At 34.7% G+C, this 14,027-nt stretch overlaps 1 protein-coding gene and 1 long non-coding RNA gene across 14 annotated transcripts in view; one reads left to right on the plus strand and one right to left on the minus strand.

Annotated features, from left to right (window-relative positions):
* LOC111510402 (uncharacterized protein CG43867) overlaps window positions 1-12,069 on the plus strand; it is a 746,925-nt gene extending 734,856 nt beyond the window's left edge. For 11 of the 13 annotated variants that reach the window (XM_074169806.1, XM_074169808.1, XM_074169807.1 and 8 more), the window contains 3 exons: window positions 1,160-1,517; window positions 4,438-5,333; window positions 7,491-12,069. In XM_074169806.1, the coding sequence (XP_074025907.1) occupies window positions 1,160-1,517; window positions 4,438-5,333; window positions 7,491-7,940 (1,704 nt within the window). In that variant the 3' untranslated portion in view covers window positions 7,941-12,069. The remainder of the gene's footprint in view (window positions 1-1,159; window positions 1,518-4,437; window positions 5,334-7,490) is intronic. The other 2 variants (XM_074169814.1, XM_074169815.1) reach the window with 1 other exon arrangement.
* LOC141480077 (uncharacterized) overlaps window positions 1-14,027 on the minus strand; it is a 61,491-nt gene that overhangs the window by 2,340 nt on the left and 45,124 nt on the right. The window lies entirely within an intron of this gene.

The raw sequence follows: 14,027 nt of genomic DNA on the forward strand, positions 1-14,027 counted from the left end.
CACTTATACATGATGCTAGACATAATATCTATAAGACAGATTTATTTCTGCAGTGATAAAGTCTAACATTAACGTTATTTAAGCAAACATCTTCTCAAACTACAAATGCGCAAGTGCAGTTATCAAAATAATGCTAGCACTAGACTGCTAGGCTTACCTAATTCATTTTCTGTCATTCAGGCTAGTGAAAGCCTCATAAGAACCTGTAATAATTTGGAACTAGTTTACTGACCCTTATATAGCCGATTTATTTTTGAGTTTGAAAATCGATCTGATTTTTTTTTTGGAAAATTAATATTCACTTTCAGTTTGAGCGTAACCTCATGAAATAACTTCATTTCTGGGGGAACTTAATATACCTTTCAACTCGGATCTGATAACTTGTTTTGTAGTCACTCTAATTGAGTGAAATTTATTTCTGTTCTAACAGATAGATACTTAAAACATATCAGTCACCACCAACAATGTGCTAAAAAGTATCTCATGACCCTTTAGAAAAATATATTGGCTTATGTTTCTTATGGATTGTATTTGTCTACCAAGGTCAACATTTACTGTAATACAGTGAAGTGTTGAACCCTTATCTACAAACATTCTTAGATGGTAAGTCAGGAGACAAGATATTTTGATACAAGATTTACTGTAATACAGTGAAGTGTTGAACCCTTTTCTACAAACAGTCTTAGATGGTAAGTCAGGAGGCAAACTATTTTGATACATTCTATCACCCCTTTGCACTAGAGAATGAGGAATTTTCATATCATAAAATAGTATAACTGATTACCGTTTCTTCATCATTCAATGAGTGAACGCATTTGACAAACTTCTTTGAAATACAATAACCTTTGTAAGTTAATAAGAAGTTGAGGGCTCTAATATTTTACTTCAGCTAGTTGAACAGTCTAACGCTATTTTTCGGTTTTGTTTAGTCACATCAATCTTGCATCAAGAGGTTCTTTTAACATTTCCGGCAATATCTGCTGATTCATCTCCCCCAATCATCTCACGTAAACATACACACACAACGCACACTCTCTTTAAATCTATTTTTGCCTAGTCACCATCCGATCGTTTATCCCTTGCATCCGAAAATTAGTACATGAACATCACACAGGGTGTTCTCGAGACAGCCTTCAAGAAACACCAATACTCTTTTCAGCAACTGCTCCTTTGCGCTACGCAAAGCCTTTTTACGTGCGAAACTGCAACGCCCAGTATAAATAGCACGGTATCTGACCAACAAATCGCGTTGTCCAATATACAGGCGTCGCAGGAGGACAAGTACAAGGAGCACAAGGAGTGCTATAAAGACCACAAGGACCACAAGGGGCCGCCATTGTTCACGCTGCTGCAGGGATGGCAGTTGTTGGCTCTAGCCGTTAGCCTTTTCGTTCCGAAGAATTCGATGATTTTGTGGTTTCTGAAGCTACATTTGCAGAGGAACGCAGATAATCGAACAGAGTGTGGGAAGTATGCCGCCTATTGCGAAAGGGCGCTAGAGAGGACGATACTTGCAGGTAAATGCACTGATTTTATTTCTGGTGAAAAGCTCAAGTAGAAGCATACGAACCTAAGAGGCTAGGCAAAGTAATCAGTTTTCTCATCCAGAATATCTTATGTTATTGCAAACCTTTGTTTGCATTCTTACATTTCTTTCATGTCCTTCTTGATATCTACAAGAAATCGAATTGTTTGACAAAACATTCGGATATTCATAAATATATTAGGTTACAGTCTGTATAATATTCTACCTGAAGATTTAATAAACTTAGTACGTGAAATTCAAGAGAGATTTGAAGGAATACTTAGTGAGTCACTGCTTTTACACGGTCAATCAATACATTCAAATATCTCAAATTGAAAACATGCTTACTCCAGTTTTTCTTTTCTATTATAATTGTTATTACTAGTAATTTCTTCATATTATCATGTTTTATATCCATTGCTTACTTTTTTATGACTTGCTACGAACATTCTGTACAATGTAACATAGTCAAATAAATCTTATCTTATGGATCTGCCCCACACCAAATTCTTGAGCAGAAGAAGCAGTCTCCCCACCAAGAGACAAAACAAACTTCCCCTGAGCAGGTCAGCAAACGACTATTTATCCAAACTAGAGGCAAAAAACTTTGTATGATGTAGAATATCCGACAACCTTGATATTGACTAAGAATATTCGAATGAAATGAACTGCTAACCGATACAAACCGGATATTTTAACAGCGGTTACCAGAAAAACCATGAATGAGTGGTTATTTTTGGAACACATTTTGTTCACTAGTTCAAAAACAAGTATATATTTATTATTTCTGTCCATTGAAAAATGAATTGAATATATAGGTACTGACTTTTTTCCAAAAGTTATTTCAACATCCAATAAACAGAACGTTATTGAAAAAAACTGAAAATCTTCCTATTCAAGTTCGATACCTTAAATAAAGAACTTCATTGAAGTTGCCGATTTCTATACTGTAGCAGAGTTGGAATATTTCAGAATATACTATATAGGCAAAGATTAGAATCACTCTACTATTTGCTCTAGTTCAACGTTTGTTTATTTTCTCTCATTATATTTGTTCTAACAGCATCGACGTTTTGGCATTTGACAAGCGCACAATATTTTCCGGTGACTTGGTTGACGTTTCATTTACCGATTTTCAGGAAATCATGTTCTAAATACCACCACTCGTTCATGAATATGATAGCACCAGTTAAGTATTTTTGGTACCCCTAACCAAAGTTGTGGTTAGTTTTAAACCACACCCCATTCAGCTGAAATGTCTTCATAATGCCATTATTCCTAAGCTGCATATTCCGGCCTGAATGGCTACAGAATACCTGTGCGAATCACGAAAGAGTATCCGGCTGGTGGGTGCAATTAACACCATGCAGCCAAGGAAGGGCACCTCTCTGAAGGCCTGAAGAAGCTATTGTTCATTTAAACACGTGTTGCGTTTTTGTAAAACTATGTAGTGACAATCTAACAATAAAGTGTTTCTTGAAACTGTAATATACGTTACAAAAGATTAATAAAATACAAATTTAGCGCCGACACTTTCGACAAATAAAAACAAACAGACAACTGCATCGACACCAATATGCCTACGGATCAGGTATGTCGACAGAAATTTCTTTTTGCCGCGTCACTGAAAAAGCAGAATATGCTTACAAGAACAAGGAAGTACTTTTAGCTACTTTTCAGACAAAGATGGTTGCATTTGATGATACTTCCTTAGAATCAAATCATCCAAGCGTCAAGAAGAAGAGGGATCGACGACACAAGCTACAGGTGGATAGACCGCATGGGAACTGAGGAAACCGGCAGACAGAAATAGATTGACTATATTACTATATATTAGGTATAGAACATGACATTGCAGGCAACGAAAGAACTGATGAGTGTGCCAGACACGAATTATCATTTCTATATGAATCAGCTGTGTGGGTACCAAAGTCTCTGGTACGAAACTAGATCGGAAAGTTGGTCTATAAGAAATAAAGAAAGCACTGGGAAAAATAACAGGAAATACACACGGGAAGGGACCGTCCGGAAATAATACCAAAGAATTGCTTCAACAAAACAGGGCTGCAGTGTTTTCCGGAGACTTGGTAGAAACTGATAAGTCAGACTGCTCTCAAGTAGTAGAATAAAAAAGGCACTGAACCTTCTTTCTGATCCTAAATAAGTTTTTAACGACGAATATTGCAGTTAGGTTGAGTCAGGTTCAGTGTAAATGAGTGAGTGACCCTCTCTAAAACCTGCGAAGGTTTATCATGGGTTCTTAACAAAGTTGATCAATTTAAATGGTTGAGATGAGATGGAGATAGTGAAAACAGATTCCTTATACGGCAGTATGTACTAGTTCATCATCATCTTCCAGACAGAGAAGGCACGTACTGTCCTCTGGCAGTCCATATTGCATTTAGTGAAATATGTTTAAAGATATATAAATGCCTTGGAATGGCTCAATATTGATAGATTTTGCCAGAAATCTAAATTTCCAGGTATCCAGCAGTTTCATCGCTTTTTACTGTTGTCACGAATCCAGACCAGATATAATTTGTTAAACCTCACTATTGCAGAGATTCTTTTTTGGCAGTTCACTACTAACTTGAACATTGTTTGGTGACAGTCAAAAACTTCCAGAAATACTTTTCTACTTGAGCATATTTATTGAATTGGTGTGACGTTGGCAGGTTGATATTTCGTAGGTGCGATTGTATACATCTGCACCTACGAAATTCTAGCCTATTTTGGATTAAGTCAGAGTTCTAGTGATTTTACAAAAATCAGGAAGATAAAAACACCATTTTGTAATACAAGTCTAAGACTGAGATTATTTGTTCGCTAACTTGTAAACCGAGACTTCAAGTTTTTTCTCCTAGATGAATTTTTTCCAATGACTATTGGAACTGAAAGTATATTTTTTCCAGGTGGTCGAGAACTGAAACCGTCCCGCATGGAAGTCCTCAGCATCCTCTTGAAGAACCCACAGCACCACGCACTGCCACATTCGATGCCCGTCCACCTTCTTAACGGAACCTACCATATCACTAGCTTCGACGGCTCAACGTCCATCAAGGAATTCCAGGACTCCCTCGCCCACGAAATCGGCTGCCGTACCAACAACGGCTTCGCAATCTTCAGTGACGACCCCATCGAGAAGGACCTCGAACACACTCTGGATCCGAACGCGAAGCTGTGCGACCTGATCTCTAAATGGGAGATCGCCCTCAGAGAGAAGGGGATGGGGAAATTCGAGAACAGCAAAGTTATAAGACTGACCTACAAAAACAGGCTGTGGTGGAAGAACTGCGCCAAGTTGGAGACAGAGAAGGAGAGGTTGCTACTGTGCTACCAAGTGAACAAGCAGATCGTCAGCGGAAGGTTTCCGGTGACCAGGGAAGCTGCGCTGGAGTTTGCTTCCCTCATGGCTCAGCTAGACATGGGAGACTGCTCTCTAATCTCCAACAAGAGCACCAACAATTCCCTCAGCAAGGAGGGGATTTCCAACCTACACCGTAGTCCGAAATCAACTGCAAACGGTACGCTCAGTCCACCGTCTTCCTTGCAAAACTCGAGTACTCTCAACGCTTTGAACAACGTTCATGGCATTCTGACTGCACATTCGAATCAGGCGTTGAACGCTATCGACAAGTTCTATCCCTATAGGTATAGGGATCAGTTGAATCAGGAGGGATTGGCGGAACTTCAGGCGAAACTGATGGCTAAGTGGAGGGCTCTGAAGGGCAAGACACAGTCGGATTGCGTCAGGGCGTATTTGAATTCTACGAGGAAGTGGCCGTATTTTGGAGCTAGCTTGTTCCAGGTAAGATATTGACTATGGCTAATACTGAATAAGAAATGACAGATACGATTATGAAAAGAAGAAACTCTATAAAGAATTTTATTCTCGTTTCATGACATGAAAAATATAATAAAAAGTTGAAAGTTTGTAAACCAAACCATTTTACAAATTTTCACTCAAGTTCAACAAATCGTTTTGAAATATGTTTATCTGTCAACTAGCTTTCACTCATTTATGAACGAGAAACGATAAGCAGTGAAAATCGATTGCCCAGCCATCAGTATCGAACCACCATTCACATAGCGTTCGATTCAATGAGTAAAACAAAACTCACACTAACTAGTAACCGGTTACCATCCATCCATGGTGTTCCAAAATATTGAGACTTCCATTAATGAAAACTGTTGATTTTTGAAACATTGAAATAGTGTGAAAACTTTCAAAATATCAGTCTTTTTTTAATGTTTTTTTAATGTATGGCGTTATTGTATGAAATAAAAAATTGCAAAAATTAACTTCTGGCATTTATATCCTCTTCATCATGAAAACAATAAGGAATTTTTCCAACAATTTTTGCTTGAAAAAAATTTCATGAATAGAGTATAACGCCGATATTCAATTTTGATTATAACGAGGAAATCCCATTCAATAAAATTGAAGAAAATACAAATGCAAGAAAAAACTTTAGTTTATGTTAGCATTTTCACTCTTATTTCATAAACGCGTCAAGAATAAGTATGTTTGTGTTGGTGTGGAAAAAGAAGAAAACCTGTATAAATTAGTTTTTGCGTTCAAGGCGAGTCCGAGTTTGAAATAAATTATTTATTATTTTTCAAAACAATTGAAAAAACCATTGAAATATGAAAAAAAAAAAAAAACAAAATACTCACATTCCGTAATTTCAAGAAAACTCTTGATAATTCGTTTCTTGCTTTCAAGTATTAGTTATTGTTAAAATTTCAAAATTTTGATAATACGAAAAATTTGTGGTATACTGTTTGGAACCTTTGGTGTAGTAATGAATATTACTGGAGTTTTTTCCCAACACCAAATCGTTATTTTTACACATCGACACGTGTTTCGATCACCAAGTGATCATCTTCAAGAGGAAGATAAAACTTCCTCTCGAAGATGATCACTTGGTGATCGAAACACGTGTCGAGAGGAAGATAAAACTTTCTCTTAAAGATGATCACTTGGTGATCGAAACACATGTCGAGGTGTAAAAATAACAATTTGGTGTTGGGAAAAAACTCCAGTAATATTCAAAACGAAAAATGGTAGGATTTGAATGCACCTTTGAAAAAAAAAAAACAAAAACGCTAGAAAAAGCGTTTTGCAGAAAAGTTTGTCATTTTAATTTTCTGGATGGGATTACTCAGCTTTTATTTGGATTGAACACTGAGATGAAGTTAATGCAAGTATTTTAGAAAAGAAAAGTTTTGGTTCCAATTTTCCATCTCTTTACAAAAAATTTGGTAAACTTCCAAAGAAAGGAAGAAAGCAAGTAATTTCAAAATAATCTTTCTACAAAGATGTGTAGATCATGCATAGGCGTTACTTTCAGATACAAACTGAAAGAAAAACCCTTTCCGAAGCAACTACTTTCATATGAACATTGAATTACATACAAAACAAGTATTTTCAAAACAACTTCTGTCATATGAATATTGAATCATACTAAAATCACTTTTTCCGATTCAGTATGTACTCCAAACATGCGTTATGGAAATGAATCAGATATCATTCATAGGAACGCTACAATATAATATAAGTTACTATATGAAATTTCACATAATGAATGCAGACGGTTGTTATTCTTGGTTCGTTACCTTTTCTCTGTACTCACTTCGGGAAAGTGATTGATGGGTCTAAAGTTCATGTGCAGATGCTGTCAGTCAACCCAGAGTCATTAGGAAGTTGTCAACGGTTCCTCAAATTCCAAAATTTTGAAAAGTTCAATTTTCCATGTCTTTTTTTCACTTTCGATTGGCGAAATCGAAGAAATTATTGACGGAAATCATTATGCTCTTTGAAGCTTTTGTATGATACCACATATGCTATAATAAAATAAATTCCAATTTTTCAACTCCACACATCCTTCGTACCACCACGTTACATTTGATGAGCTTATGACGTGAAACGTAACAGTGTTCAAAACAAATGTTTATATTCCAGGCTAAGCTCAGACAGCAAGACTCCCCCATGATATGGTTGGCAGTCAACGAAGACGCCATAACAGTTCTAGATCTGGCCACCATGCAACAACGGATGCGCTACGCCTACACTAACGTTTTAACTTTCGGTGGCTGCCAAGAAGACTTCATGCTCGTCGTCACCCAAAACGATCAACAACCCTCGCAAAAGCTGATCTTCTCGCTGAGCAAACCCAAAATCCTCGAACTCACCCTGTTGATTGCAGACTACATGAACCTCTTGCTGAACAACCCCGGTACGCCGCTTCTAGGAACGCTCAGTAGAGGGACGATGGTGTCCGTTAACCAGTCTGTCGTCAATCAGTCGATGACCAATCAGAGCCAGCCGGATATTCTGAAGTCGACTCCTGATCACGGCGTACAGCGGTCCGATTCGAAACGTAGGACTCATGTCGACTCGGGACTAGCGTGATACCGCAGCGATTGTGTCAGCTGTGAAAAAGTGTAAGGGTCTTTCATTTCAGGGTTAGGATTCGGGCGATGGAGTTTTCAAATTTTCGCCAGATCGGTTGACAGTTTTAGTAAGTAGCAAAATCATGTGATATCATGTATTTCAACTGCAAATGTCAATAGTCTTCTGAATACAGCAAAGCTTATTCACTTGCACAGAGAAATAGAGACATAACTTCGCACAACAATTTGAAAGGCATCACGTGTATGTAACTGCCAATTGGTCTGGTCAGGTTTGTTTCTCGCTAAGTCAGTGTTGTTGTTTTCATCACTTTCATTTTAGATCTACCACTGTTATGAAAAAAAAAATGTTTACCAACAAGGTTTGCATTCAAGTGATCAGAGGTTACAGAAGCAGAAAATTAAAGATTAAATAGAAAGATGAATCATCTCACCTGTTATTTTTGCATAAAAATATACAAATAGTATAGTTTTATTTATACTATGTAATTGATGACTTGTTCATTTTGTGGAAATTCATGATCACTTTAAAGAATGAACAAACACTGGTTTTTTTATTTTTTGACCGGTGTCGGGTTTTATCCCTTTATCGAGTATAAAACCAACTTAGTTAGTTGGTTTTATAATAGTTGATAATAGATACTGAGTTGATAGATGATAAAGTGAGACTATGCTCAAAGAATCAAGATGAATAGAAACTGTGGTATTTCTACTGATTCGCTTTTGTTATGTCAAAAAGCCTCGGCGTGGGAAATGAGATTGACCCAAAGATAGTTTACATTTGATCAATATTATGGAAATATTCCATTACTGAAGAAGTCTCTTTTGCAGTATTTGAAAAAAGAAATTGTATCAACTTGGAAGGAGTGATTATGCTACAATATAGTTTGGTATCATTCAGCGTTTAGTTTGTGATGTGATTTTTGTCGAACCATAAAGGAAGCTTTTAGCGATGATCGAGATTGTCTTCAATATCAATTGAATATTGGACATAAATGATTTCTAATATAAACATCTACTACCCACACAGAAACTCCAAGCCTGCATCCAGTAGTCCTGGAGTGATTGGCCTACGTAGATCTGTTTTTTTTTTTAATTTTGGTTGTATCTAATTGTGATTTTATAGGCTTGTCATTGTGCCAGAGAAAGTATGGAATTGTATATAGAGCGAGATAGATATTTATGTATGAGTGTAAATAGAGGTTTTGTTATAGAGTTGTTTTCTTTAGGAATCGATTTAGTGATGGTCATTGCAATGTGGAGAAATCTCTGTCATATTTGCAGAAACTTTATTTTTATTTGCCTATAAATGCAAGTCATTGGTTTTCTAAAATATTTCACAAAGAGAGCGAAGGATAATTGTCGCTTGTGCATCTCTGTGCTTTCTGACATCAGTTGGGAAGATAACGGGGAGAAAGTAGGTAGAAATAACGAAAGTATTTTTAATGATTTTTTTTTTCAGTCTTATCACATCTAGTTTGGGTCGATGTAACAAATAATTTTGAAGTGATAAAAAATATTATGCTCAATAGTCTGAAATTCTCCAATATACAAGGTATCAAGTAGAAATGTGGCATTTCAAATGAATTTTGATATACTACTTTCCAAATTTGAATTATGTCAGAAAAGAAATTTTAAAAATATAAGATTGTAAAGAAAAACTATGGAGATTATAACTCAAAAAATTAATCTTCCACAAACTTTCATCGAATATAAAATATGTATTTATTCATTGTCTGAAGATATAGCAATGTACTGCATGGTTATATCCATGAGTTGTTAGATACTTTGATTATTTGTCATGAACGAATGTCAATTTGACTAAATTTTTTTTCAAAACTAGAAAACCCCAAAAAAGTTAATTATCCGCAGAGTGCCATGATAAATAATATAATAATTTTATACTTATGTTTAATTTCATATACTTATAATTATATAATTTTCAGTTGATATTTACACACAAAAATCTAGTTATTTACAATATTCAATGAATATATAAAATTTATACATATATATTTCAAATACTCATCCATAAAGATTGAATTTATTTGATTCGAATACAAATTTTGAAAGAGTTTTAAATGAGTCCCAGTTATAACCTTTTTTGAATATATTATATTAATATGAAATAGGTATCTTCAAAATACACATTTAATATATTTTTTGGATATATACACTATATATTTTTTCAAAACCAAGCACTCTTTCCAAATACTTGAACTGCAATATTGTCCTTGACGCTCGTTTCATCAACCAAGTTAGTGCGTTTAGGAAATGAAAAAAACCAATTTGAAAATGGTTTATAATTTAATCTAACAGGTTTCACTTTCACTTTCTGACACACATCACTGATTTCGTGTAGAAAATTGGGGAAAAATTTCTCGTGGAAGTTTCCGCTAAATTCAACAGATAAATTCATAAAAAAGTGAACAATAGGATTTTTGGAATGGAACCTTTGTCACTTTTCATAGTTTTCATGCCACACTTTGTTATTTCCAGACTTGGATCCGATAGGTAGATGATATTTTTACGATTTTTTTGCATAAAGAAATTATAAGTGGAGGACTTTGTTTCAGCTCTCAACAACAGATCCCCGAATGTTGAGTTTACATATAAAAATAAAACAATGAGGAGTCACCATTCTTGGAAGACTTGGTGGTTACACGTTACCAGAGTCTATAATTTGATGCCTACAGAAAGAACTATAGAGTCCGTAGGCTTGTCACTTCCCCATTGAGTAGATCAGAATAGAGACCATTTTTAGAGTTAGAGAATTGTTTTTTTTTACCTCCTGAAGACGTTACCTTGGTTAGTGAAACGCGCGTCGTGAAAAGTGTTGCAGTTCTGTTGTATGAAAAAAGTGGTTGTTTTGGATTTATTTTATGCCAGAGGTTCCAGTTTTATGTTTAAATATTTAAATTTATGAACATACACACTAAAACCGATTCAAATATCCTAAAAACTGATTCAAAACTCTTATTTGAATAATATTAAAAATATTCAGATAGGTTAATGTTCAAAAATATATTCTTTGAATATTCAGTGAACATTTGATATTTTTTTGCTACCTGGGAGAGTTTAGGAGTGGAAAAATGCAAAAATCAAGAAAAAAATGTTTTCAAGTTTTGATTTGCCCAATACTAGAAAAAAATTATTTTGGTCAAATTATGAATGTAAATACTCAAAAAAAGGTCTGTTCAACTTTCGAGAAGCAATATATGACATTTCATTTGAAAACCGGACTCTGATAAGCCATGCTACTGCATTCTCAACATCAATGAATAAGTTATAAAATCTTATACCAAACATTTTTTGAAGACTTCATTCTGTCACCTCTAACTTCAAGGGAAATGATTGATTTCTTATTTGCTTTTTTTCTCACCTCTACCTTTGACTTTTGGATGATTCTACCAAGTCTAATATATTTTAAAAACTTTTCAAATGCCGAAAAAGTTCTGGTAGAATCGGCGCGAAGAATGGCAGAAAGTATTAAAATCTACCATTTCTTTTTTTGTTTCTTTATCATGGCTTATTTGTCTTTCATTTTTTGGAAATAAATTCAACTGGTGATAAGGTAGAACACCCTTCTTAAAAGTCTTTTGAAGTCTGAGAAGAAATAGAAATAAAAAAAGAAAATAAAAGCGAAATGACTTTGTATCTCATTCTCCAGTTCAGAAGATATCATAGTTACATAGTTAGATATTTGTATAATCATCAAATATCTACCAAAGGCATCTACCAACAATGGAAATCTTTTTTCCTTTTTCGTTTTGTTTCAAAGTTATTTTTTATAATTGATCCATCATTTTTATTCTATCTCATATGGATTATTGTAAAGAAAGTTGCTGTATCTCCCAATTTTGCTGTAAAAAATATCGTGCTTAACTTCATCATGTGACCTAGTCCTGTACCATAAAAACCATGCATGTATGACAATAGTTACCATTACGAGATTCGGAGAGAAAGAAATATTTAGAAAAAGTACTGGAAATATTTGTACGCTGTGACTCGTTAATATTTCTCTGTATTTTTTGCTAATCAATTTAATAAGTGATAATTTTTGGTATATATACATTTGATATATTAATGATTAATTTATTATTGACATTAAAATGAATATTTATAACATAGTGTTGAGTTTCAATTCTTCATCCTGTATTTATGTAAAGCAAATGGAACATGGAAAAAGATACAGGAATTATTAGTAAAATTGGCAGAATAAACTCTACTTCAAACTCATCTGTTCATTTGAATTCGATTCATCTACTGACTACATGAGTCTGAGGCACCGACAAATGAAAACATTAATGGTAAGACTTCGAGAAAAACTATAGAATCCCCTCACAATTTTTTGACTTGATAATCTAAGGAAATTTTAACTCTCTTGATGGACACATGGGGCATAAATCTACCTATTACTTTCAGTATGGACAATGAAAATAGCCTAATGTGATGCCGAAGCAAATAATGCTGGTCTCAAAAAATGTATGAGCATGTGCCAGCAAAAAGCATAATTTCTAATAGATACTTAGTTTTTGGTGTTCTCTCTTTTCATCACAATCCTTTTTGAAAAAACAGGTCAGTTTAAAATAAATTACATCCAAACAACTCATAACCACAGTTTAAAATAAATTACATCCAAACAACTCATAACCACATTTTTGATGTCAAACATTGAGGATTCTATTTTTCATCATCTGCCTATTTCTGAATTAACGTTACAAGGTAGATATGTAGCAAATAACGGATGAGGTTCAATATTGTAACTTGGGATGCATTGTTTGGAATCTTTGGTGTAGTAATGAATATCATTGGAGTTTTCTCCCAACACCTCGACACGTGTTTCGATCACCAAGTAAAGGAAGTGTACTCTTCCTCTTGAAGATGATCACTTGGTGATCGAAACACGGGTCAAGGATAATTACAACTGAATCCGTTATTTGCATATCGGCCGTGTGTCCTTCAAGACTTTTCGTAATCCCGCTGAAAGATTATATTTTGATTCCGAGGAAAGAACAAACCACGTGCTTCGTAATTAGAAAAATCCCAACATTGTCTTGTCATGCAATAGCTTAACAATATCACAACAATATGATAAACATTGTCAGTTTTTTGTGTTCGCGAGTTCAATTTAACAACGACCATAAATGAAATTTGAAGAAATTGAGGAACAAAATCAAATACCTAATGGAAGAATCATGCAGCGAGTGTTGATTAACTATCGAAAATATTTCAAGAGCGATATCAAAAAGAATATGAAAATTTTGAAACGCCGCCGGGCATTAAAAAATCTTAACGGACGGAGGCTGTCAACATTAACTTTTCAATTGTCATCTGAATACCGTTAAATCAAAATAACAATTATATTTTCCCACGAATTGTTCTATGTTTTAACACTGTCCTCAGCAGCGAAAGGTTCAGACAAAATTTCATTGAGCAAAAGGTCAGTGTGCGGATCTTGATCTACAAGCAAGGGAAAAACCTACGCTCTCGTTTTTATCTCAAATTCTAGAACTATTCTATACATTGTCATAACTCCAAACGTATTTTTACTGACCACGTGACTAATTTTCACACTGAAAACAATCACTTCTGCAAACCACAAGCTACAACAAAAACGATGAAGGCCTGAATTATGTTTCTTGTTAAAGAGAAAATTTGAATCGGAGGTGGGGGTAGCACTTTTGATGAATGACAGAAATAATGGCCTTCATTCTGTGTTGAAAATTTTTCCGAAAACAAATTTGAGTGACACATATTTTTTCAACCAAGGTAAGGTGAACTTTCTGATGAAGTTATTTTAATTAGAAGTGTGGAAAACTTGCTTCATGACTTTATTAATCTTTTGTCAGTGCAATTGCTGTTACTGCGATTGCCAGTGGAACAATGGATTTACATAAATTACTCTAATTTAGTACTAATGATGCTATTTCATTATTGACATCAATTTTCCTAGAAGAATTACTTATGGGAAAGTTGTGAGTTAAACTCCATTTCATTTACTTTTACAACATTTCTATGAAAGTCACAAAGTTACAAGTTTGTACCTGATATACCTTGCTCTTTCTGAATTTGCCTCTGAATTAGA

This window comes from Leptinotarsa decemlineata, unplaced genomic scaffold (assembly GCF_025532065.1).
Source record: "Leptinotarsa decemlineata unplaced genomic scaffold, Ldec_3_MD MMD2_P_RNA_scaffold_6, whole genome shotgun sequence".
Taxonomy (NCBI): Eukaryota; Metazoa; Arthropoda; class Insecta; order Coleoptera; family Chrysomelidae; genus Leptinotarsa; species Leptinotarsa decemlineata.